Source organism: Podarcis cretensis (assembly GCF_951804945.1).
Source record: "Podarcis cretensis genome assembly, chromosome: 1".
NCBI lineage: Eukaryota > Metazoa > Chordata > Lepidosauria > Squamata > Lacertidae > Podarcis > Podarcis cretensis.
Genome location: NC_137170.1, coordinates 58,983,617 through 59,010,170, shown reverse-complemented (window position 1 = coordinate 59,010,170; position 26,554 = coordinate 58,983,617). Strand labels below are relative to the sequence as shown.

The 26,554-nt window shown below is 42.4% G+C and overlaps 1 protein-coding gene across 3 annotated transcripts in view; it reads right to left on the bottom strand.

Annotated features, from left to right (window-relative positions):
* Positions 1-24,465, bottom strand: part of LOC307202166 (catalase-like) — a 161,587-nt gene extending 137,122 nt beyond the window's left edge. For 2 of the 3 annotated variants that reach the window (XM_079951906.1, XM_079951907.1), the window contains exons 1-11: positions 24,267-24,465; positions 13,111-13,282; positions 12,205-12,315; positions 11,318-11,448; positions 10,042-10,146; positions 9,126-9,251; positions 8,667-8,858; positions 8,399-8,551; positions 5,707-5,845; positions 4,642-4,772; positions 3,180-3,287 (exon numbers count right to left, since the gene is read on the bottom strand). In XM_079951906.1, coding sequence (XP_079808032.1) covers positions 3,180-3,287; positions 4,642-4,772; positions 5,707-5,845; positions 8,399-8,551; positions 8,667-8,858; positions 9,126-9,251; positions 10,042-10,146; positions 11,318-11,448; positions 12,205-12,315; positions 13,111-13,282; positions 24,267-24,332 — 1,434 coding nt within the window. In that variant the 5' untranslated portion in view covers positions 24,333-24,465. Of the gene's footprint in view, positions 1-3,179; positions 3,288-4,641; positions 4,773-5,706; positions 5,846-8,398; positions 8,552-8,666; positions 8,859-9,125; positions 9,252-10,041; positions 10,147-11,317; positions 11,449-12,204; positions 12,316-13,110; positions 13,283-19,980; positions 20,056-24,266 lie in introns of those variants that run through there. The other variant, XM_079951908.1, reaches the window with a different exon arrangement.
* Positions 24,466-26,554: the final 2,089 nt, after the last annotated feature.

Sequence of the window (26,554 nt, the reverse complement as noted above, 5' to 3'; positions counted from 1 at the left end):
GCCACTCTGGGCGGCTTCCAACAGAGATGAAAAATACACTAAAATATCACATATTAAAAACTTCCCTGAACAGGGCTGCCTTCAGATGTTTTCTGAATGTCAGGTAGTTGTCCATCGCCTTGACATCCGATGGGAGGGCATTCCACAGGGCGGGCGCCACCACCGAGAAGGCCCTCTGCCTGGTTCCCTGTAGCTTTGCTTCTCGCAGGGAGGGAACCGCCAGAAGGCCCTCGGAGCTGGACCTCAGTGTCCGGGCAGACCGATGGGGGAGGAGACGCTCCTTCAGATATACTGGACCGAGGCCATTTAGGGCTTTAAAGGTCAGCACCAACACTTTGAATTGTGCTCGGAAACGTACTGGGAGCCAATGTAGGTCTTTCAAGACCGGTGTTATATGGTCTCGGCGGCCGCTCCCAGTCACCAGTCTAGCTGCCGCATTCTGGATTAGTTGTAGTTTCCGGGTCACCTTCAAAGGTAGCCCCACGTAGAGCGCATTGCAGTAGTCCAAGCGGGAGATAACCAGAGCATGTACCACTCTGGCGAGACAGTCTGCAGGCAGATAGGGTCTCAGCCTACGTACCAGATGGAGCTGGTAAACAGCTGCCCTGGATACAGATTTGACCTGTGCCTCCATGGACAGCTGTGAGTCCAAAATGACCCCCAGGCTGCGCACCTGGTCCTTCAGGGGCACAGTTACCCCATTCAGGACCAGGGAATCCTCCACACCTGCCCGCCTCCTGTCCCCCAAAAACAGTACTTCTGTCTTGTCAGGATTCAACCTCAATCTGTTAGCCGCCATCCATCCTCCAACCGCCTCCAGGCACTCACACAGGACCTTCACCGCCTTCACTGGTTCTGATTTGAAAGAGAGGTAGAGCTGGGTATCATCTGCATACTGATGAACACCCAGCCCAAACCTCCTGATGATCCCTCCCAGCGGCTGCATGTAGATGTTGAAAAGCATGGGGGAGAGGACAGAACCCTGAGGCACCCCACACGTGAGAGCCCAGGGGTCTGAACACTCATCCCCCACCACCACTTTCTGAACACGGCCCAGGAGGAAGGAGCGGAACCACTGTATGACAGTGCCCCCAGCTCCCAGCCTCTCAAGACGGTCCAGAAGGATGTCATGGTCGATAGTATCAAACGCCGCTGAGAGATCCAGCAGAACTAGGAAACAGCTCTCACCTTTGTCCCTAGCCCGCCGGAGGTCATCAACCAGTGCGACCAAGGCAGTTTCAGTCCCATGATGAGGCCTGAATCCCGACTGGAAGGGATCCAAATGGTCCGCTTCTTCCAGGCGTGCCTGGAGTTGTTCAGCAACCACTCGCTCAATCACCTTGCCCAAGAATGGAAGGTTTGAGACTGGGCGATAATTGGCCATCGTGGCCGCATCTAGAGATGGTTTTTTAAGAAGCGGTTTAATAACCGCCTCTTTCAGCGGGTCTGGGAAGGCTCCCTCACGGAGGGAAGCATTCACCACCCCACGAAGCCCATCGCCCAGTCCTTCCCGGCTAGCTTTTATAAGCCAGGATGGGCAAGGATCCAGGAGACAGGTGGTTGACTTCACTCGTCCGAGCAGCCTGTCCACATCCTCGGAGGTAACAGCTTGGAATTGATCCCACACAACTTGACCAGACAGGACTCTAGCACTCTCCCGCCCCAGCCCTGCTCCCACGGTGGAGTCTACTTCTTCCCGAATCTGAGCGATTTTATCTGCAAAAAAATTTGCAAAATCATTGCAGGAGAACATGTGGCCCGTACTGGGCCCCGATGTTACAGGTGGTTCCGCTAAATTGTGAACCACCTGAAAGAGTCTCCTGCTGCTGTTTTCTGCAGATGCAATAGAGGCGGTGAAGAAAGTCTTCTTCGCCGTCGCTATCGCCACTTGGTAGGCTCGACGTTGAGCTCTAACCTGTGTCCGGTCAGATTCAGAATGGGTTATCCGCCACCGGCGCTCTAGCCGTCTCAACGATTGTTTCATTGCCCTCAGATCCGTGGAAAACCACGGGGCTCTCCGGGCTCCATGCAATCGGAGAGGGCGCTTCGGAGCCAAACAGTCAATAGCCCTGGTTAACTCCGCATTCCAGCGAGCCACCAGGGAATCGGCTGAAAGGCCATCAACATGGGATAAAGCATCCCCTACCACTCTCTGGAAACCATTTGGATCCATTAAGTGGCGGGGGCGGACCATCCGAATCGGTCCCACCTCCCTGCAGAGGGGATGGGTCGCAGAGAAGTCCAGTTGCACCAGGAAGTGATCTGACCATGGCACTTCTTTCGTTTCACTTTTACTTAGTGTCAGATCACCAACATCCGTAGAGGTAAACACCAGGTCCAAGGCATGTCCGCGGCTATGGGTTGGGCCAGACTTATTCAGGGACAGCCCCATGGAGGCCATGCTTTCCACGAAGTCCCGAGCGGCCCCTTGTAAGGTCGTGTCGGCATGGATGTTAAAATCCCCTAGGACGACCAAGCTAGGTGTCTCCAGGAGAACATCCGCCACGACCTGAAGCAGCTCGGGCAGGGAATCCTTGGTGCAGCGGGGAGGTCGGTACACCAAAAGGAATCCTGTACTGCCCCTATTGCCCAACTTCCAGAACATGCACTCAGAAAACTGGGTCTTCCCAATAGGACGCCTGGTGCAAACTAATGACTTCCTAAAAATCACTGCAACCCCCCCTCCCCGCCCACATGACCTGGGTTGCTGTGCGTAAGAGAAACCTGGTGGACAAGCAGCGGCAAGGACAGGCCCATCTGCTTCATCCAACCAAGTCTCTGTCACACATGCCAGGTCAAGTCCTCCATCCATGATCAAGTCATGGATGGCAGTGGTCTTATGAATCATTGACCTGGCATTGCACAGCAACACTTTCAGGTCATGTGGGTATCCCTTGCTGATTCTAGTATTCATCCGGTCAGGACCAGACCCGGAGGCAGGGATAGTCCTCAGACAACGACTAAACCTGCCTCCTCTGTAATGACATGGTCTAAAAAGCACTTCAAGTAATTAGAAGGCTGGATAACTTTTCAAGCGTAAACATTTTCTCTGTCTTACATTAAATTTTTATGCATTTTACAATATGTTTATACAGAACTCTATCTTCTAAAATTATTGTAGGATGAACATTAGAAGGATAGTTCAGATATCATCAGATAAAAGTAGCAGTTTCACTTACAGCCCTCTTCTGAATAAAAAGCTGAGCATCTTTAAGGTGACTAGCAATGTTTTCACAAAGCCTCTCGCGCTCTTCCTCATTCAGCACTTTGGTATAGAATATGCGTACCTTTAAATGAAAATAAATTCGTCTCTCGTTATGGGAGCATCTTGTGCTGAATAATTATTTAGACGTTTTCTAAAATAACATAAAAACTGAGATAAGAGAAAGTCTCACTACTGACTTTAAACTCCACCACCATACAGGAAACGGAAGGGATGTCCACCAGCCTTATTCTTGAGATGTGTCTCAGGTTTTCAATTTACAGCACAATCCAAAGCCACCACCAGGATGAGTAAGTTTGCATTTGGCAGATCTTGGGCTTTCCTGGCTGAGCTGGTGCTCAATCAGGCCTATATTAGCATAAACCTTTCATCCTGTTTGAGCCCGACATATGCTGGCATAAGATGCTCACCTTGGCTCAGCTGGTTGAACTTAAGCCAAAGTAATTTACACAGGCCTAATTCCAAAAAGCAGCAGTGGTGGCCAGGGCTGTCTTAAGCATATGCGCTGCTGGGGTGCAAAAATCCACTCGGCGCACCCCCCCCAACCAGGTTGCCCAGTCCCAGGCACGCAGGAGGACGGAGCCGGCCAGCCGCCTCAGCATCTTACTGGCTTGGTCACCCCTGAACTCGCAGTGCAGAGCTTGCCGCAGCAGAAGAGCCCACTGTGGTGCTCCGACCGATGGGCGGGCTCTTCCCCGGACTCAACTCTCGGGTCCCGGACTCTCGGCCTGGCGCCCCTGAGAGCCCAGTGCCCCACACCCCTATGGGTAAGATGGCCCTGCTCACGGAGGGGGAATTCCAGGGCCAAGACAGGACAAGGACATACTTGCACCTATTCCAAACCTTGTTTAGGTCAGCCATTTGACCTTGGGCCCAATTCTCAAAACTCTGGCAGAAACCTACCTGCTGCCTCAGCAGAGCTCCTCCCAGAGGCCCCTGGACAGAGTTTGGAATAGGGGTAACTTACAGCACCCTCCTGTAGCTAGGAGTGCTCTGTTGGAGAGCTTCTGCCTGCTGTTAGGCACAGGTTGCAATGAGTTATATCCAGTAAAGTTTTGCTCACAGCAGTCCCATGAAATTAATAAACCTGAGTTAGTCATGTTCATTGATTTCAAAGGGTCTCCCTAGAGTAGGTCTAGGCTTGCATACAGGCCTAGAAAAGAGCTTTCATTTATCTATTGTGTGTGGGGGGGTATATGAAACTCTACAACTTAATAGGGTAACAAAAGGGTAATGCAGTAATGGCATAGGGAAGCTACAGCAAGATGGAACTATATCACAAAAAACCTTCAACCCATTTCAAAGCAGGCATTTTGCAGATGTCTCCAGCAAGTCAATTCATTTCATTAAAATGAAATCAGCTTGTATATTCAACTCATGTCCAAAATAAGGTAATGTTCCATTTCTACTCTGCTTACTTGAGACACATTGTCCTCATCTGCACTATTGAAGCGTTGTACATCACCGGAAACAAACATGTTGCTCTCCTTCACGCTGGGCTGGTCTTCAGGGCCAGTATAACTGTTGGGGTAATAATTTGGAGCACCATCTAGAAAAATATATATGTTTGTATGTATGTGTGTTTTAGGAGTGCCACATACCTAGCTATCAACATTTGCAAAAAAAGGTCAGTGTACAGCAATAGCTCTTTTTAGATAAAAGGTCAACTGGAGTCTCTCAACTCACTTACTCTCCAATTCCTATTTGATCCTGATGTCCAAGTGAAAACTGATCAGGATATTGTCTCCCAGTTACTTAATTTCTTAAATACTACTTCTCTTGTTTGCATGTCCTTACTGATAAACAGAATACTCTGAATGGAATCTAGTTGAACATTCAAGAAAGATCAGCTACCTGCCTATTATAAGCTCTTTGTTGAGCACCAAAGCTTAATTTACAGAAGATCTTTGAAGCAGTACAATCACCTTGGCATGACTTTAAATATAATTTTATTACATTTTCCCCACCAGTAGGTATAAATGCTTGGAGGCAAAACGACTGCTTGCAGTGTGCTCATGCATTTGTTCCTTGTTTCTCTACAGATGAAAAGGTATTTTGATTTTTAGAAAGTATGAATCCATATGGCTAAAATAAGGTCAAATATGCTTCAAAAGAAAAGTAAAAGTCCACAGAGGGCAATATTCCATTGTGTCAGGGCACAAACTTTAACAGACTTCTGTTCACACAACAGGACTTCCCCTTCCTCTGCTCTACTGACTGCAGCACATCCCCCAAATCTGTTCTGAAGGTGTTGGGGGATTCTCCTTAACAGATTTTTGGGGGCGGGGGGCTATAGGAAGGAGCAGAGTAAATTAAAGTCCTACTACATGAGCAGAAGTTGTGATGGATTTCACTCACAGTTAAGCATCTAACCTGACGGAAAATTAGATCACATATTCAGACCATGTTACAAACGCAGAGGAAGAAAAAGTCCTTGCACATGATATTGCCGATTACTTCCAGAAGACCCCTTTTGGAATTACCTTGGTTATCAGAAACGCACATACGTCCATCTCTCTGGTAGTTGGCAATCCGAGTACGGTATGGACAGTTTACAGGAATTTGAAGGAAGTTGGGTCCCAGGCGATATCTGTGAGTATCTGGATATGAGAAAAGACGACCCTAGAATACATCAAAGAGAAAAGGTTCAAGGTCCTCTTCTTTGGGTGGGGGCTGAGAATAGGATGCTCCATTCCTCCTGCTGTGCATGTATAACCCACTGATGTACATCACTTAGACAAAGCTGCGCATACCCAGTAGGAGAGGTGAGGCAGAGAGCTGTCACTTTTATGGACAACTAGCTCAGAACCTCGAGGGACGCGGGTGGCGCTGTGAGTTAAACCACAGAGCCTAGGACTTGCCAATCAGAAGGTCGCAGTTCGAATCCCTGCAATGGGGTGAGCTCCCGTTGCTCGGTCCCTGCTTCTGCCAACCTAGTAGTTCAAAAGCACGTCAAAGTGCAAGTAGATAAATAGGTACCACTCCGGCGGGAAGGTAAATGGCATTTCCATGCGCTGCTCTGGTTCGCCAGAAGTGGTTTAGTCATGCTGGCCACATGACCCGGAAGCTGCACGCCAGCTCCCTCGGCCAATAAAGTGAGATGAGCGCTGCAACCCCAGAGTCGGCCACGACTGGACCTAATGGTCAGGGGTCCCTTTACCTTAAGCTCAGAACCTCAGTCTGGATGATAGCATTTGTCTCCATTCTGTAAGGTCTGAAGTCATTAAGAGCAGTGAGGCTTCCCTAAACGTTTTAAAGTGAGTTATGAATTTTCCTAGCTCTTTAAGTTCCTTGTTTGTTGATGAACTTTACGTTCTAAGAGGCTGTAAATGTTAGTTCCTGAGTGCCAATCCATTTGAGAAAATGGCTGTGGAATGGAAGTGGACAAGAAGAGATCATTTCCCCTCCAGCCAGCATAAAGCTGAATATTCAGGAAGATACAACCCAAAAGACAGAACTTTAGCATGGAGCTCTGTTTTACCAATTTCATAACACATGCCAACTATATTTTTTATGTAAAATCCTTATGTGTTGTTTGATGTGTGAGTGTTTCGGGCGATTTATATCTGTACAAATTATTTGCTGTGAGTCCCCACAGAAACTCTTAATAAAAACATTCTGTTAAACCAACAATAATAATAGTTATATATGGTTTCAGTGGTGGCAATATCCATTCATTTTAAGCTGTTCCTTGCTCCTAATGCCAATAGAAGGAGGAATTGTTTCTTGCCAGGGTGATAAGAACATGCAAGAGAAGACAAAAGGTCTCAGTCCAGCATTCTGTTTCCCATAGTGAAAACTAGGTAATTATCAAGTTTATAAATCTGACGGCTCTCCCCAGGTGTGATTACGACTACCTTCTTAAAGAATTTATGAGCTGCTTTGGGACTGTAGTCTCCGAGACTGTTGAAAGCCATTGTAGAGTTACATTCTTAATTTTGATTTAAAACAGCTTACTACAGAAGTTACAATATATTCGCTAATAAGCAAACTTCCCACAACACAATCACATGAAGCCACAAGAGAATCATGTGTTTTTTCTAGGACTGCCTTATATTTGAAAAAATAAGATCTTGTATATTTTGCATGTTTCCAGGCAGTACACGTTTGAACTGGCAGTACAGCAACATAGCCATTCTACCCTAGAGAAGGGGGGGGGGGACTACTTGCAATAATGCAGTACTCTTACAACTAGATTATTAGAATATTCTGCTGAATATTTATTTATGTTATGAAACACCAGTGATACACACAGCTCTAAAATGTGGGATTTAGTTTCGCGAACCTGAACAGGAGAGTTTTAAACTAAATCCTGAAGGGAGGGAGGGGACAATATTACAGATGACAGGGGAGCACCTGGTACTGGGGATAATAGCTTCATTTATGCACAGGAAACTGAGGCGGTGCTAAAGAAGCCTATTAAAGGTGAGCTGGGAGTTAAGGGCATGTATAAGAAATGGAAGAAAGGGGAAATCACAAAGGAGGAGTATACACGAGTAGCCAACAAGGATGAAGGTCAGGATGGCTGCTAAAGCTCATAATGAGCTTTGTGGAGAAGACAAAGCAATGTTATTGGGTGACAGAGAGAAGGCAGAACTATTCAACACCTACTTTGCCTCTGTCCAGTGCCCAACCTTGTGATAACAGAATAAATGATGTAAGGAGGGAGCTGCAGCCCAAGAGAGGAAAAGAGGTAGTTAGGAAACACCTAGCTACTTTAAATGAATTGAAATCTCCAGGGCCTGATGAGCTGCACCCTAGGGTACTAAAGGAGCCTGAGAATGTAATCTCGGAGTCTCTGCCTATAATCTTTGAGAATTCTTGGAGAACAGGGGAGGTCTCTGCAGACTGGAGGTGGGCAAAAGTAGTCTCTAGCTTCAAAGGGGGGGGGGAGAAGACCCAGGTAACTACTGATTAGTCAGCTTGACGTCGATACCAGGAAAGGTTCTAGAACAGATAATTAAATAGTTGGTCTATGAGCACTTTAAAAAGGATGCTGTGATTACTAAGACCCAGCACAGTTTTCCTGAAAACAAGTCATATTAGACAAATCTGATTTCTTTTGTTGATAGAGTTACAGGCTTGGTGGATCAAGGTGTGCTGTGGACATAATGCATATTGATTTCAGTAAGGCTTTTGACTATGAAATAAATATAAAAATACTATACTCCTTACCTGTAACATTTTATCAGGGCTAGGTTCAATTCCTGGAGGCATGTTGCTTGGAGCAAAGGCAATTTGTTCCACCTCAGCAAAATAATTGATAGGGTTTCTGTTTAAGACAACCTTCCCCACCAGGATAAGAGGATAGTCTTTGTGAGGCCAAACCTATAAAATGCAAGAATACAATTTATTACAGACAGTTTCCACGTAAATATTTCCATAGAAATGCAGAACTTGTATTCCTTATATCCAATATGTAGGATAAAGGAATTACGCTTACCTTAGTTACATCAAAAGGATTGAATGGAAATGCCTCAGCTTGTTCAAATGTCATAACCTGGATATAGAAACTCCATGAAGGATAGTTTGCATTAGCAATAGCGTTGTAAAGATCACGCAGAGCATAGTCGGGATCTTCAGAGGCCAGTCTTCCTGCTTCTTCAACAGTAAGGTTTTTGATTCCTTGATCAGTCTGTAAAAATCAAAATAACATCACTTAGAAATTTCCATTAAATTTTTTTTTTGCTTAAGAATTGCATACTAGTAACAATGAAAGAAAAAATATTAAAATTATTAAGGAGACCAGTCTGTATGTAGAAACTGAAGTATCATATGAAAATCTTATAAGACTAGGAATGCAAAACTACATTTTCAAAACCATGTAATATTCCAGTAATACTGATTTAGAAGTAGGAAATGTTTATTAACAAGTGCTGAACAGGAAAACTGAAATTATTACCTTAAAATGAAATTTGCAGTATACGGCATTTCCTCCAGCATTTACCAGCTTAAAAGTATTAGATCCGAAGCCATGCATGTGACGAAATCCATCTGGAATGCCGCGATCACTGAACAGGAACGACACCTAAAAATAAAGCAACAAATCATCATAGTAATTTTACTATTTATACCTTGCCAATCTGGCTGGGTTTTCCCAGCCACTCTGGGCAGCTTACGGCATATCTAAAAACATAATAAAAAACCATAAAACATTAAAAGCCTCCTGATACAGGGCTGCCTTCAGATGTTTTCTAAAAGTTGTGTAATTCTTTAGCTCCTTGACATCTGAAGGGAGGTGTTCCACAGGGAGGGCGACACTACCAAGAAACTAACAAATCTACTTCGGCTATCCTCAGTGAAACTCACATAACTAAAACCAAGTACACTTTTGGACTTCTCTGCACTGAAGAATGCTCCAGCCATAATTAATTTTCAGCATAATATTCTGCCCTCACTCCTGAAGCCTTTGCCCTACATCAATACTGCAATATCTCGTTTCCACATAATCCATCTGAGAGAGCCAGAGAATTATGTCCCAAGGTGCACACAGGATATACGGAGGAAACAAAGTTGTCTCAGTCTGCAAAGAAGAAGAGAGTTTGGATTTGATATCCCGCTTTATCATTACCCGAAGGAGTCTCAAAGCGGCTAACATTCTCCTTTCCCATCCTCCCCCACAACAAACACTCTGTGAGGTGAGTGAGGCTGAGAGACTTCAAAGAAGTGTGACTGGCCCAAGGTCACCCAGCAGCTGCATGTGGGGGAGAGGACTCGAACCCGGTTCACCAGATTACGAGACTACCGCTCTTAACCACTATACCACACTGGCTCTCAGCGAGGCAAAGAAAAAATGGGATAGAAAGGGTAAATCCTACCTGGTGCAGAGACTCAGGGCGAAGACTCCAGAAGTCCCATGCCATGTTTGGATCTTTCAGATGAGTTTGAGGATTTCTCTTTTGGGTGTGGATAAAGGACATGAACTAATACAATCAAAATACAAATGAAAAATACATTACTGTGTACATCCCTTATTCTAAGTTGTCTTTTATCTGTGAAGCAAGTTCAATATATCTGAACTTACTCTGAGCAATGATAAATCTTAAAAACAATCAAGAGAGTAGTGATTGTTTGGGACAATCATCAAGAGATCCTGAAAACTGCAATATTATATCCTCCTGCTTATTGCTATTTTGTTAAACTTTGACAAAACTCATGAGAAACTGCATTTGTTCACAAAAACAAAAAACTGAAACTCGGCCCTGACAAGACAGAGATGTTCATAGGGAGAGGATCAATGAACAATGGAACTTATGCCCTCCCTGCCCCTCTTGAAGGAACAGGTTTGTAATTTGGGGAGCAGTGTTGAGTCCATTATGCATTCTGGATTCTCAGGTAGGTTTGGTCAATATACTGGTTACAGCTGCTCCAAAATGTATGTTGCAACACCCAGCAGCCTGGCTTTGAAGATTTTACGAGAAGACTTCAACTAGTGAAAATGCAACCGTCACCTTAATTAACAAAATGAGTGGAGGCGAAAATTACACCAGCACTAAAGCAACTGTATGGCTTCCATTGCTTTTCTTGACGCAATCTGAAGTGCTGGCATTAATCTTTAAAGATTTAAATGGTCCGAACCCAGTGTATAGAAGGGAACACCTCCCATTTCAATCCACAAGCACCCAATGATTTTCAAAGGTGAATGTGCTCAGAGATAAAGGTTTCTCATTTTTTAGAATGTTCTTTGGAACTTGCTCTCCAGGCCAGCCTGGCTGATCCAACGATCCCTCTCAGGCAATTCATATTGCAATCCAAATTGCTTGCAAACATTTGAGCAAGCAGCTCATTTTTCAGAGCATCACTTGAATGTGCTCACCTTAATTAAAAAATCTGAACTGAAATGAAACACTGAAAGGCAACCTCAATGCTCAAATTACAGAGAATACACATCTGGACAAAAGCAATAATTATGACCATTCAGAAGCTAACAGAAAGGTACTTTATGTTAGCAGATGATTCCTCTGGGTGACAGGAACAGTAATTTGATTTTTAAAAATAAGCCCCACAGAAGAAACAGATTCAGGTACTGTATTTTGTTCACCACCCATTAACTTATTTTGGGTGCCCAAATAAACATGTCATGAGTTGACCTACCAGCATTGCATCTCTGACAAAGAAGATGGGGGTGTTGTTCCCCACAAGGTCCCAGTTACCATCTTCTGTATAGAATTTCATTGCAAAGCCTCGAGGGTCACGGACTGTATCGGCTGACCCTGATTCTCCAGCTAGAAAAGGAAGGTTTATAAATGTGAACACACGGAGAACTGCACACAGTTTTCCTTCAACCCTGGAGACTGGCATCCATTCTAATACTGGGAATTTAGTACGAAACATTTAAGTTCAAAGCCAGTCATGAAAAGGGCTCACATAGCTGCTTCGAGAACGCAGCTATGAAAAGCATGAACTGCACATACCAGTCCATCACATGTGTAAACTGCCCTCCTAGCCTTCACCTAATGAGTGTTATAAAGCACCAGGCATGATCTTGATCCTGGCAGCAAATCAAGAGGAGCAGATGACAACAAAGGTTGCAAGGTTTTTAGCTGGGGCAATCAGAATCCACTATTTGACCGCTGACTCAGAACCCTAAACTGTGTTTTATATAATCAACTTTTTTTTTGTTTGTTTTGTGTATATTGCAATGTTCTTGTGTTGCTATGGCCAATGGGTGACACAAATAAAGTTTCATTCATTCATTCATAAAGCACCAATTGAAAGGATTATGCTGATGATTGCACCTATATGTTGCCATTTATAGTTTTTAAGAAGAACGGAATGGGAAGAGTTCATTGCACAATCATTTCCTAGTGTGGTTTGCTGAGAGCTGGCAATGAGTCACTATAAAATAGCCAATAGCTCCTAAATAATGCACAAAGAAAGTCTAACAAAATTAGCTCCTCTAAGTACCCATTTAATGAATGCATGTGTACACATGACACAAATAAAATGGACACACAAAGAGGTGTTTTTTAAAGACTTACCAACAGTAGAGAATCGCATAGCGATTGGAGTTCTTTTGCCAATATGCTCAAATACCTTTGCTTTGCAATACATGGTGATGTCATGAGTCACTTCAAAATAGCCAAAAGCTCCTAAAATGTTTAAAATTGTTGCTTTTTATTAAAAACTGAAGATAAGCAAAAACAAGCAGTCTAAACACCATGTACTTCAGTAAAATTATCTGATTCCAGGCTGCAAATAAAGGACAAAGTACAACAACTGGCCAAAATTTTGTTGGATTCATAATTAACAGAGAACTAATTTTTAATGAGGGGAAACTATTCAGGAGATAACTGTAGAGATCAATCAGAATGCAGGCAAAGTTCGAACAACTATCAGTTGCCAAGCATTGATACACAGACCAAGACAGTTGGGGGAAGATCTCTGCTTTTCTTGGGTGTATCGTTGCTAATGTTTTGGCCTATTTTCTCCCTCAGATGAAGGAAAAGGACACTTTATGTATAGATGCTTGCAGAAGCAACTCTTCTTTTTCACTCTCTCACACAATGCCTTGGTTTGCTCACCACTTTAAATCATAGTTCAGCTTAACTATAGTTTAAAGGTGAACATGCAATGTGCTGGTACACCAAAGAGAGATGGGAGAATATGGTTGTTTCACTACTCCTGCTTTTGCTACTCTGCTGGGTGCTGGGCCATTATTTGGCTGAGAATTGTGTCTGAATCAGGCCCGTGCAGAGCTTGTCTGAGGCCCACGGCAGGAGTCACGTTCTTGGTATAACAACGTAAGTCCAGAACTACAAAACTGAGTGAAACACATTCTGGGAACTTCTTTGCTTTCTTGTTCCCTCTGTACACAAAACCAGTTCATAATATTTAATTCTCCATCTTTTCATTTTATAAAACAACAAGCAACTTTTAACACTAACCTGCTCCTTTAGCATGTACAACTCTGTCTGGAATCCTCTCTCGGTCAAAGTTTGCCACCATATCTGTGAAAACCACATCCTGAACCAAAAGAGGGCCTCGTGGACCCACGGTCAAGAGATTTAAACTGTCTGCCACTGGGATACCAGCTCCTGTGGTCACGTTATCTGGTTTCTAATTACAAAAGGGGAAAAAACATCAAGACTAGAACAAGGAAAAGTACACTTGGCTTTTTACTTTTTTTGTCATTTAGTGAATGTGCTTATAGGTTAATTTGACAGACTAATAATAATAATAATAATAATAATAATAATAATTTTTTATTTATACCCCACCCTCCCCAGCCAAGGCCGGGCTCAGAGCGGCTTACAAGCAATATTAAAAACAGGATGAATGATTACAAACTTAAAAACAAAAATAAAATACAACATTAAAATAATGGAACATTAAAATATTGAAATGTAGCCTCATCGCAGGAGGAGAAGGAAAAGGAAAAAAAAAAGAGAGAGAGAGAGAGAGAGGGAGGGAGGGAGGGAGGGAATCAAATTGGCCCCAAGCCAAAGGCCAGGCGGAACAACTGTGTCTTACAGGCCCTGCGGAAAGAAATCAGATCCTGCAGGGCCCTGGTCTCATGAGGCAGAGCGTTCCACTACACATATTATGATGTAATATGCTTTCTTACACTACAGGGAAAATTACTTCCAGCATTAAACTCAATCATTTTATAATAGGAATTATTAGGAGAGGTTAGGTTTGCATGTAATAAGAATCTAGATGTTAAAAAAGCAATAGAACCAATAGAAATGTGAAAAAAAGAAAACCATTTCAAAGAGTTCTCATTATTAAATTAATGTTGAGGCAGAAATAGTTGAATAAGTAACATCCTGCTGCACCTCCAAACTTGAATGTCACCAGATTTTGAAGCGCATAGTAATTAAGTACTTAATTGTGTTTATGCTTTACCTTTAAGCTTTCAAAATAAGCTTAACAGAATAGACTGCTTGGTTTTCCAGCAAATTATGAAAAGCTAATAATTTAAAGCCTGAGGCATGAAAAGTAAGTGAATTTCCAGCCTACGTCATGGATATTACACATGGTCTATTACTAAAGGCTAAATGTATCTTTTTATAATATTTCCATAGCAAATTCTGTTTGTGTAATATAAGACTCAGATATGTTGGGTTGTTTAATACAGGCAGCAACCATTTATCAGGGCTTGCCCTTATTGTAAATATGTGTTCAATAAACACTTTTTTTTAAAGAACACTGAAAACAAATAAAATGCCCAATTATGGCTTCTAAGGCACCATAAGTGTAGCAATACCTGCATCAACATTTGGTACTTCCCAGAGGCTTACCATCATTGCCCTACCAACATTTGCCTTTTGGAAGAATGATGTGGGAGCTAGCTGTTTGCTATCTACCGCTCTCCTTCTGTCTCCTTGGAGTACAGCCAGAACAGAACAGAAACTTTGCTGTTGGTTATTTCTTATTTTGCTTTGTATTTATGTACTTAAGCTTAGGTTGGTGAGGTTTTTTTTGGTGACACTGAATTTTTTCCGTTTGCCAAATCATTGATTTTTGTCAGTTTTGAATTTACTGACACGTTCTATGTTTTGTATACTTGTATTTCCAAAGCTCTGTATTTCGGTGCTTTGAATATTTGCTGTGAGTTGCTTTAGGGGCACAGCTCAGCCAACCAAGCTTCAGCTACATACAAACCAATATTCAATTTGTTTAATAAACAACTATCTACTGCGCTAAAACTAACCAATGGAAATATGGATGCAGGCCAAATTTCACTGTAGAAAACTGCAGGTTATGCCTACATTAACATTCATAGTTGCAGGTTATTCATAGCTAGCAGAGAGACCAACAGAGCTTTTGAGTCAACATAACTGGAAGCCAGACACAAGGAAGATAACAAGCCATAACACAATCCTGAAATTCAGATGTCTAATATCAACCTCTGCAGATTAAATTAGCAAAAGAAATCTTGCATTAATTTTTAAGTGTCTCCTACAGCACATACAGCTCCACCCGCTTGAGCACATGAGTCTTCTGGAATAACTACACAGGGGAGTTATATCACCCTGGCACCACCCATTCAGAGGATAAAAGGTGCCTTCGCTCCTTTACAGATGATTTAAAAGGATATTGCATCTTCTATGTCTGCTTTAATCATGCATTAAGGACTACACCTAGATTCTTGATCACAGACAACAAATAAACTCAACAGATTTAAGTCTCTCTGCCAATAAACCTTCTGTTCTATATAATAACTGCACACGTTAATTTACAAAAGTAAAAAGAGGAAAAGAAAGAATTCTTGTTTTATTGCTAGATATTTGAAGATGAGAATGGAGGTGGGGCAGTCGGGGAAGACAGCCAAACATAATAGCACGCACTGTCCTTGGTATGGGGTGATTGTAAAACATGAAGAAACTCTTAATGAATATTTTATTTTGTATCACAAAGGAACGTTAAGAGAGCACCCCACCATAGTTTACAGCAAGATGGCCCTATTTCGTGATGATGGCATACACCTTTCCGATTGGGGGAATGATATCTGGTTAGCCGATATTGCAGAGGGCGTGAGGCATTGGTTACAGGTGTGAGGGTATTTGGCGGCGAGCCTTTAGGCTCTTGTGGCGGTTAGGCATTGTTCGACCTTATGATGGGGGAGGGGAGGTGTGGCCATCACCTGCCCCTCCAAGATTAAGAGTGTTCCATTAAAGGAATCCGGGGGTGTGGATCTTGTCCAAAGCCCGGGGCAGGGCTAGGGCCATGACATGACATGACCCTGTTGGAAACCCCCAGGGGAGCTTGAATTGGTCTGCATCGATGGGGCTACCCCTTCTGGTGGTTTACCCTTACTGGACTGCCTGTGCAGCGGGCAGGAGTCAGATATAGTCAGGTCCATTCAATGTCTAAGCCAATTACCGCTCACTTTCTGTAATCAATAAAGTTGTGGCCAAAATTTGCCCAATAACATTAACCTAATATCTGTGTCCTTGTGTGTTTTTATTCTTCAACGAGGGGGTGGTTGCGGGGTCTAGACACTTCCATTTGCATTGGAAGGAAATTTCCTATTGGCACGAAATCTTGTATCTCAGCTAGCTTTGTGCACAATTTACATGTATTCCCTAAAAAATGACAGGCAGTGCCATCTTCACAGAAACTTGGTCAAAGCAGTTACTATGGACAGGCTATGGCTGACAGGAGTGTCAGTCAATTCCCAAACGGAATGATGGAGCAACATATTTTGGTCAAACTGTCTTGAGTGACAAGTGCAGTCATGCCATAAAAACCAGGTGTGTGAAATCATGTATTTCTTACTTAAAACAGGGCTAATGCTGAGGTCACATAAAACAAGGCAAGCAGCATTCTGTGCTTCTGTGCAGTTTTATGCAGCATACCTTAAAAGTGCCTGGAGGGCTGGACTTGGTTTCAAATTGCCAGTCAGTCCGTCAGTCAATCAGTCACTGAGGATCATTGGGAAGTGTGGATTTCTCATTCTGATCTCTTTCACAGCATACATGTTTTGAAACCCCCCCCACATATATTGCTTTAATCAAAGAGATATATGGATCATGTTCAATGAAATCCTGTTTGAATGGCATAGAACTGTACTGTACATTTCTTCCCAGGAGTGAAGTGTGCATCATATATATGGTAGACAGAAGCAGATCAGGAAACTTTGAAAAGGAAAATACATTAGTAATGTTCTATGGACAACCCACTTACGATTAAGCGTAGATAACCCTTTTGCACTTAAGTAACAGACATCTTAAATTAAAGATTTGCAAGAACATGGCTTAAATTTCAGGCAGAGAGCAGTTTATATTTATGCACACAAATACATTTGCTACATGAGCTGCAATCAGAAATTGGGGTTTCTGTTCATTTAAAGAAAGCTAACAATCCGGACTATTATTCTACTGTCATGAAAATATTTGTAGATCATCCAGATTATAGTAGCCAAGAGACACAAACAGCTACTTAGGTACACAGTAGAAACGACCTGGTCCCTGTTCTGCACCATCTGGTAACTCACTTTTTGACAGTACGGGAGAGACATGTTTTATTGCAGATGGGGCAAATGAAGGGATCCAGTTTTTCTGCTACAGGGGCACCGTGGTGTTTCTTCTCTCTGCACAGTTCCCAGCAGTGATTCCTCCTCTGGGCACTGCTGTGGATACCCAACCTGACTGTCTCCAGGCACTGTGATCGTATGCAAGGGATTTACATAAAAAAAGGTAAAGGACCCCTGACAGTTAAGTCCAGTCACAGACGACTCTGGGGTTGCGGCGCTCATCTCGCTTTACAGGCCAAGGGAGCCGGCGTTTGTCTGCTCCACAGACAGTTTTTCCAGGTCATGTGGCCAGCATGACTAAGCCGCTTCTGGCGCAATGGAACACTGACAGCAGAGCAGTGCATGGAAACGTCGTTTACCTTCCCACTGGAGTGGTACCTATTTATCTACTTGCACTTTTGGGCATGCTTTTGAACTGCTAGGTTGGCAGAAGCTGGGACCGAGCAAACGGGAGCCCACCCTGTTGCAGGGTGGCTTCCAGCAAAATATTAATATACAATAATTTATCAAATATTAAAAGCTTCCCTAAACAGGGAAGTTACTGTAAGCGGTTGTTGAAGAGTTCCTGGCAATGAAGACTATTTGCCTGAGATTAAAAGGACAGTTTATGTGAATTCATCATCCCCATATCATTATGACCACTGTTATTTCAAAGGAGTTTTGTAATAAACCATATTAAGCCCCTGGGTGTTGGATATTTAAAAGAAAACCACTTAAACATGTCACAAGATTTAGAAAGGCAATATTGCTTGTTGGACAGAGACTCGTAATCAGTTCATACATGAGTTCTAAATTAGCTGTGGCAAAGTTGGTAGAGAGGCATTTGACTTGCAAAACACACTTTGAAAATTAAAATACTTATCACTGAGTCAAATGACAGCTATGCTTTGCATCTTCACACCTCTTGAAATGCATCAATTTCCCACAATTTATTTGGGGAAACAGGTATTCAGAAGGATGAAATGCATCTCAAAATGTATATAAACATGTTTTCCATGTGCTGGAGTTGAAAAAATTATTTAGACTTTCCAACATAATCTAATAAAAATGTCTGAGATATGCAAGGCCAGCAAAGAGCTCCGCAAATTTAAACTTGCTAATGGTTTCAGGAAACAGTGGATAGCCAGGCATGGTTATAGCAACACGAACTTTAGCTGTTTGGCATTTTGAGGTTCTTTTTACCATATTTTAACTTATTTCATGGATAGGTTTCTTTTATTGCAAAGGATGCATTGTGAGCTGGCTGCTTTGCGGGTGGGAATCCAGGTCCTCGCAGCAACCGTGGAGTGGGCGGAGGAACGCCGCCTACGTCATCAGTATCCCCGGCAGTGTCATGCCCCCAGCCAGCCAATGGCTTTGGCTATGCCTGTTTAAATTGCGGCGTGGCCAGGGAAGCAGCCTCCTTTTTTTCCTCCATTCGTGGGATCTCCCAGCCCACCCACCCTTTTTTCTTGCGTGGATTGACTACTGCCTTGCTATGACTTACGTCGTTGCCTGGTTGTCGGGTCTGGGTAAGACTTTTTCCACTTGGCATAATTGGCACTAGTCATTTGGTTTTCGCCTACCTAGTAGCAATCGTCACAACTTTGTAAGGTTAGGCATTGGGTAAGCCTTATTGGTGGCGCTTTGGGTAAAACCACAGAGCCGAGGACTTGCTGATCAGAAGGTCGGCAGTTTGAATCCCCGCGACGGGGTGAGCTCCCGTTGCTCGGTCCTTGCTCCTGCCAACCTAGCAGTTCAAAAGCACATCAAAGTGCAAGTAGATAAATAGGTACCGCTTCGGCGGCAAGGTAAACGGCGTTTCCGTGCGCTGCTCTGGTTCGCCAGAAATGGCTTAGTCATGCTAGCCACATGAGCTGTACGCCAGCTCCCTTGGCCAATAAAGCGAGATGAGCGCCGCAACCCCCAGAGTCGGTCATGACTGGGTCCCTTTACCTTTACCTTTTTAAGCCTTATGATGGGACAGGATGTTGTTCCTCCACCTGCCTCTCCACATTAAGGGTATCCTGTTAAAGGGATCCGGGTGTGTGGTTCCTGTCCGAAGCTTGGGCGTGGGCTAGGGCCATGCCACGACCCCAACTGTGACCCTGGGGGTGCTCAACTGATGTACATCATAGGGCTCCCCCTTCCGGTGGCTGACCCTTAAGAGACTTCCTGCAGTCCAGCAGGAGTCAAGATATAGTCTTGCTTCACCCAATTGCCCAAGCCAAACCGCTCACATCAGTAACCAATAAAGTTATGGCCTTATTTATCCCATTAACCCAATATACTTGTGTTGGTGTATTTATTTTGGAGGAGCTAGAGGTCCAGGGCCTCGCCACGCAACAGGATCCTGGACTACATGGGCCACTGATCTGATCTGGCAGGTTCCACTTATAGCACGCCCTGCTATATCCTTTAACCACAATACTATTGCAGAAGGTTAATAATATGGGTTATATTCAGTGGTCTCATCTAAAAGCAGACCAGATTTTCACTGGTGCAACAGGATTTCCCTTTCCTCACCCTGTGGCCCCCCACGAACCCCCCATTATTTGCTCCAGAGGGTTGGGGGACCCTCAGAGCAGATTTTGCAGTAGAGGGTTGCAGAGGAAAAGGGGAATTCTGCTTACACAATGTTAAATGATATCCTGTCTCTCTGTTTGTATGAACTGATGCAATTGTGTCCAATACAGTACAGAGCATTGCAAAATGCCTTTAGGATGGCACACAAATGAACTGCATCTTTCATCTCTCTCCACCCATTCCTTTGTCTATCCATAACAATTTATGTTACCTGTACTTTCACAGGTGCTTTTAAGAACATGGTGACAGAGAGGAACCACTCCATCTCCATACTTCAGGCTCTGATTTTATCACTTCAACAATGGTGTAGCCGTAGTCTGTTTTCTCATTTGCATTGCAATGAATCTCAACAAAATTCAATGGTTTTCCATCACAATATGAGTTTGCAGTCACCTTGTAAAAAAGTATTCAGACCAGAGTGGACCAATTTAAATCAGTGTGATTCAATTTAGTGATTTAAATACAAGATAACTAACTAATTTAAAGTTTAACTAACTAATTTAAATCAAGCTCTCCATTTGAATGCATATATTATTTCTTTACTACAACAAAGAGAACACAGCTTTACAACTAAGGAGCATGTTCCAAAATTTTTGTTATGGAACATACACCCTTTGCACTACATTATTTTAATCTGCTTGTTCATTCCATACACATGCAAAGATACCAATCAAAATTGGCTAGTAGTCTTCAAGTAAACAAAAGGGCCATGAAACTAGTTCAATGAGCCCAAGGGATATGAAGTCATTTGTTCAATGCAAAGTCAAAACGCCTTTGGGATAGTGCAAGCCTTTTGGATGAGCCTAGAAAGCTCTTAAGAGCTTGACAAAAGTGCTCAGACTTTCCAGAAACAATCACTAGTCTCTTTCATTAGAAGAAAATAAGTGTTCATGTTAGGAGGTCAGTGGTAACAAATATTCACAATTTGTCACAAAAATACAAAATAGTGACATAATGAAAATACTTGACTTCAAAAGTCATTTCTCCCATAATTCAATCAAAGCTTTAATTTGCTTTAATTGGGGTATGCTTTAATCCAATCCCTTTGACAGTCATGAATTCAGTTTTAAAAGATTTGGATGTCAAGACTTAAACACATTTGCTTGTAAAATACTGTACGTACATGTTTCATTTCGATGATTTTTTAAAAAAAACTTAAGGTAATTGTTTTTAAAATTATATATATTTTAAAAAATGATGTAAAAAGCACATGCACATGCCTTCATACAACCACCCCAATTTTGGAAATAATACAACATATATTCAGTCTGTAAATATATTCCAAAATGTATATTCCAAAATCTCTGGAATTTTAAAATTAACAGTGAACATCTTTGGTTGGCTACTCAGAACTTCCACTTCAGTAGGACTAACTCCCAGATAGAGGTATGTAGGATTGCAGCCTGCACAAACTTATCTGCAAGTAAGTCCCACTGAACTTGATGGAACTTAATTTTGAACACCTATGTATACTTGCATAGCATATTATACAGTAAGTCAGATGTGAAATACAAATAGCAGTAGATGATGGTTGACATAAAGCTGCTCCTCATACCCCAAATAGCTTAAGGAATATGTATTTGCATTCACTCATGGTGACTAAGAGTCTGCAGACGTGGATTCAATCTTTTTAGACTTCAGCATTATGCAGTCTTTATAAAACTCTTATCACATGTAGTCTTAAAATAACTACTATCTGATTTAAATTCCATTTTTATTAGAGAAGTAAAAGTGGGGAATATTCAATTAAAAATGATAAAATCAATAAACCAGCACACGCTGATCAAAAGCTTTTCAGAAAATAAGAATCCCTGCCTTTGTCTCCCTTTTACAAGTAAAATTTAAAAGCCCTGGTCCTATATGCCAACGTTTCTCAAAGAGTAAGGTATGGACTTCTGTAATTGACAGGTGTAACTGAGAAGTGGATTCTTCTGGGAAGACACATTTTCTCATATGCTTATACACCCCTCTGGTCAACAAGTATAATTAAGTCATGGAATTATCCATATCTTAAAATTCTGGTATTGTAATTAGAAAATTTTGTAAGCTATCATGGGAACTTTTTGAAAGGTTGGATATAAATTCCTTAAATAAATGCTCTATTAAATTACTCTATGCTCTATTAAATCTGTAAACTGACATATTAAATATTCCTTAGTTCATAGTAGTAAACTAAATATTTTCACCCCCTCCTCAGGCAGTGGGATAATCTTAACTTGCATAAAATCAGTACTTCTGCATAACTATGCTTTAATCATATACTTCCTACACTTTGATTGCATTAAAGTCTAGGAGGTATATGATAGAAACGTCTCTATCACAGAGGTTCTGCTGTTATACAAGTGAGTGCAAACAGAAATATAGCACATTCTTTACTGTATTTCCGCTATCGTAGTGGTTAAAATTATTTCAGTAGAATCATTCAAACTGTATTAAAATTTGCTACATTTACCAAGGCATAAAGATTCACTTGGGCACTAGAATCTGATAGCTAATGTACTTGGTATTATTTTGTGGTCTGTTTTCATGTATTTTGTTAGGATTATCAACAAACTAAAGAATAATACATTGAAGCTTCTCTCTTATAGCAAATAAACTGGCTAATCTTTCAGTTACAATGCCAATGTATGGAACTGTATCAGTAAACAACAAGGGTATGCACAGCCATTTCCAAGGTCCATTTCTGAGAGACTTTCCCCTGCAAAATGAAATAAGTTGCTGAAGTAGAATTCAAATAGTGTGACAACAGGTCAGATATGAGCCTTCCCACAAACAAGGAAGAAATTCTTCAAAGGCTACCACTAGAGAATAGGTGCCTTTTTAAGAAGGATATGCAACATACATTTCAATTTAGAACACAGGTAGCATCACTCACACAAAGGTAAGCCCATCTTTAAATGCCGTTTGGCTTCGTTACATCACCTTAAAAATAGGCAACAAGAATAGTCTGAAACACACAACCCCAACATTTAACATTTGCATGTGCTGATGTGCAGCAACAGCGCCAGATTTAGGGTGGTGCGGTTGATGGCACAAGGCACAGAGGCGAGGCACTTCAATAATAATAATAATTTTTATTTATACCCCACCCTCCCCAACCAAGGCCTGGCTCAGGGCGGCTAACAAGCAATAATAAAAACAAATTGAATGAATACAACTTAAAAACAAGATTAAGCAGGTCTTGGCACAGCACATCACAAGGCGCAACTCAGAAAGTGGTATTCAATCATTAGAACCAATTGTATCAACGTAATTATTGTGAAAATTAGAACTTTTTTGGGGGGGGAGCACCAAATTTTGGCCTCGCTCAGGTCACCATATTACCAAAGTCCGCCCCTGGCACCAGTAAGCCAGCTTAGAGCATCAAACGGCCCCAGGGTTTGGTCCAAAGGGTCATGAAGTCCCTTAGCTGAAGTTAAGCAGGTCTGTGTGAAGTTAGTGACTGGATGGCTGACCACTCAGGAACTCAGGACCAGCCAGGAACTAAATATCTTGCTTTGCACTTATGAGAGAGGAAAGGTAAAGGTAAAGGTACCCCTGCCCGTACGGGCCAGTCTTGACAGACTCTAGGGTTGTGCGCTCATCTCACTTAAGAGGCCAGGGGCCAGCGCTGTCCGGAGATACTTCCGGGTCACGTGGCCAGCGTGACATCGCTGCTCTGGCGAGCCAGAGCCGCACACGGAAACGCCGTTTACCTTCCTGCTGGTAAGCGGTCCCTATTTATCTACTTGCACCCGGAGGTGCTTTCGAACTGCTAGGTTGGCAGGCGCTGGGACCGAGCAGCGGGAGCGCACCCCGCCGCAGGGATTCGAACCGCCGACCTTTCGATCGGCAAGCCCTAGGCGCTGAGGCTTTAACCCACAGCGCCACCTGCGTCCCTTATGAGAGAGGAAAAGTGGGTGATAAATTTAAGGGGTGGGGGGGGGGATAATACTGAACATATCTACTCAGAAGCACATTCCATCTTTTTCAATCGGGCTTCCAAGATTGCAGCCTAAAGTTGATGCCAACAGAAATCCCAGGCTTTGAACATTTTTTAATTGCATTTGGCCCCCGTTTAAAGAACCTATTTGCAGCTTATCTTCCAAAAAGACTATGCTCACCTCTGCTGCCTAGCTATTAAGGACACCGAAGCCCTATTCCCTTCTATAGCTAGAAGGTCTCACCAAGGGGCTCACCTGGCCCTCGTGGGCACTTGGGCCTGCCCACCCCAAAGAGCACTGGACACTTGGTTCCTTCTTTCCCGTTAACAGCACCCGAGATTGACAGTGGATTGTAACTCTCCACTCTAAGTCGAGGGAAGCGCCACTCCTATGGTCCTCACCAACCGTCACCATCCAACTCCACCCCCGCCGCCTCTCAGGTGGTGGTCGCGCCCGCCTAACTGCGTCCTAATGCAGCTACTTAGCCCACTGAATGCAGACCAAATACTTAGCGCGCGCGCGCTGCGTGGAACGTGCCAATGGGTTTTTTAGGGGGGGGGGCTTTCTTCTGTACCTGCGAGCCCCGCAGTTCTTGCCAGCGCTTCAGCTGCTCGCTAGCAGGGTCCCGGCTCTCGGCCATTTTTCGAGACGGCCGCGAGGATGACTTTTGGCAGCGACGAGCTTCTTGGGAAAGAGGCGAATGACTTCTGCGGAGCGAGTCCCGCTTGGCGCGCAGCGCACTCCGCGCTCACCTCGTCCCCGGCGCTGAGGAGGCGCGGGATGCGAGAGCAAGGAGAGGTAAGCAGCCCCAAGCCCCGCCCCTTCTCGTTCCTGATTGGCCAGAGCTCCTTCCCCAACGGCTATTGGTAAGTAGTAAAATTCACACCTTTTCTATTTGGACTTACTTGCTCAGCTAAGTGGAGCTTTTCTTTCTTTGCTCTGAACACCAATTAAGTATAATGATCGTTATCTCCCTTTGCATAACATCGGTCCCTCTTGCAACACATGTTTTCATCAATGGGCAATCGCTATGTGCAGAGAGCTAAATATCTAATCATAGTCAAGAGCTCTTCAGTTGCTGCCGAGAGGAATCTCTTCCCAACCTCCAATGTGGTCGGTGAGGCGGAATAGGGAACAAACGTGTCTGGAATTGCAGCCTTAGCTTTAATTCTCGTAAAAATTAAAGAAAACCAGAAAAGAAGTAACACAGACTTCCTGATTGGTACACACACACAGTCTATCAATATTTTTTTATTTATTTCCTTTTGCCTTTTAAACTTGTTTAACTTTTTATTTTTGGTTTTATGTTTTTATATTGTTGTAACCTTCTGTGATAAAGATCTGTATGTGGTGTATAAATATTTTTTATGAATAAATAAATGAAATGTTGTGATGAAAATGTACGGTACTTACCTGTATAGCAGTGTTGCAAGTTTGTGGTGTGTTAGGCTGTATGTCTGAGTCCCTTCTACTTGCTGAATCCTGCAGGAATTCAATTGTTGGTAAAAGGCGAAAGAGTTATACTAACTGAAGAGAAACCAGGAATTGGACAGGACTATAAGGAAAAGTAATACAAAAGAAGGGAAGCTACCCAATGCCTTTTTTTCCTCTTCAGATGACAGACAATTGTTTTTCAATACATTGTTTCAATTTTTGGCAAAAAGATATTTCTAAATATATCTGGCAAGGGAGAAAAACCGAGAATAAAATATAAAATATTGATAGGTGCAAAATAGAGAGGAGGATTCTTCTTGCCAGATATGATATGATATTATGAAGCATCTTGTCTTTGTTGGTTGAAAGAATGGATGACACTGGAGAATCCACATATCTTAGATTTAGAAGGTCATGATAATATTTTTGGTTGGCACATCTATTTGTGGTATGAAAAGGTGAAAGTACACAAAGGATTTACAAGTCACATAATTAGGAAAAAAAATGTATAGAGTATGGGATAAATAGAGAACTTTATTTGGGGCAAAAACACCACTTTGGCTCTCACCATTGGAAGCCATAGCACTAAAGAAAAGGAATATGATAAAAGGTTGGACAACTTATAGAAATTTATTTAAACAATTAAAAGAATTTAAGGATTTATCAGAAAAGTTAACAACATGGATACAATGTGATCATTTGAATGAAGTATTTAAGAAAGATAGGATACGAGGGTTTGGGGAACAAATATCACAGTTAGAGAGATCTGTTATGTTAAAGTGCTGTCTAAAATGTATAAGATATTACTGGAATGGGAGACAAAGGATGAGCAACTAAAATCTTCAATGATATATTGGTTATAATATAGATATGGAAGCGTGGGAACAATTGTGGAATACAGATATAAAATTTACAGCGTGCTATGGTTTAAGAGAAAATTACATTAAAATGTTATATAGATGGTATCTAACACCCAGTAAATTGGCAAAAATGTATAAATCAAAATTGAATAAGTGTTGGAAATGCAAAGAGAAAGATAGCACTTTCTATCATATGTTGTGGCCTTATAGTAAGTTTAAAGCTTACTGGGAAATGATATATATTGAATTGAAAAAGATGTTTAAAATAACATTTCTTAAAAAACAATAACCCAGAAGCTTTCCTTTTGGGAATTATAGGGATAGAACCACCTAAACAGTATATAAATTTATTCATGTATGCGACTACAGCAACAAGAATGTTTTTTGCCCAAAAATGGAAAGAAGTCCCAATGAAAGAAGAATGGATACAAAAACTTATGGACTATGCAGAAATGGCAAAACTTACTGGAAAAATAAGAAATCAAGATAACAGACTTTTTATAAAAGAATGGAAATGGTTTATTGAATATTTACAAACAAATTGTAAACAGATAAGGACATTGGCAGG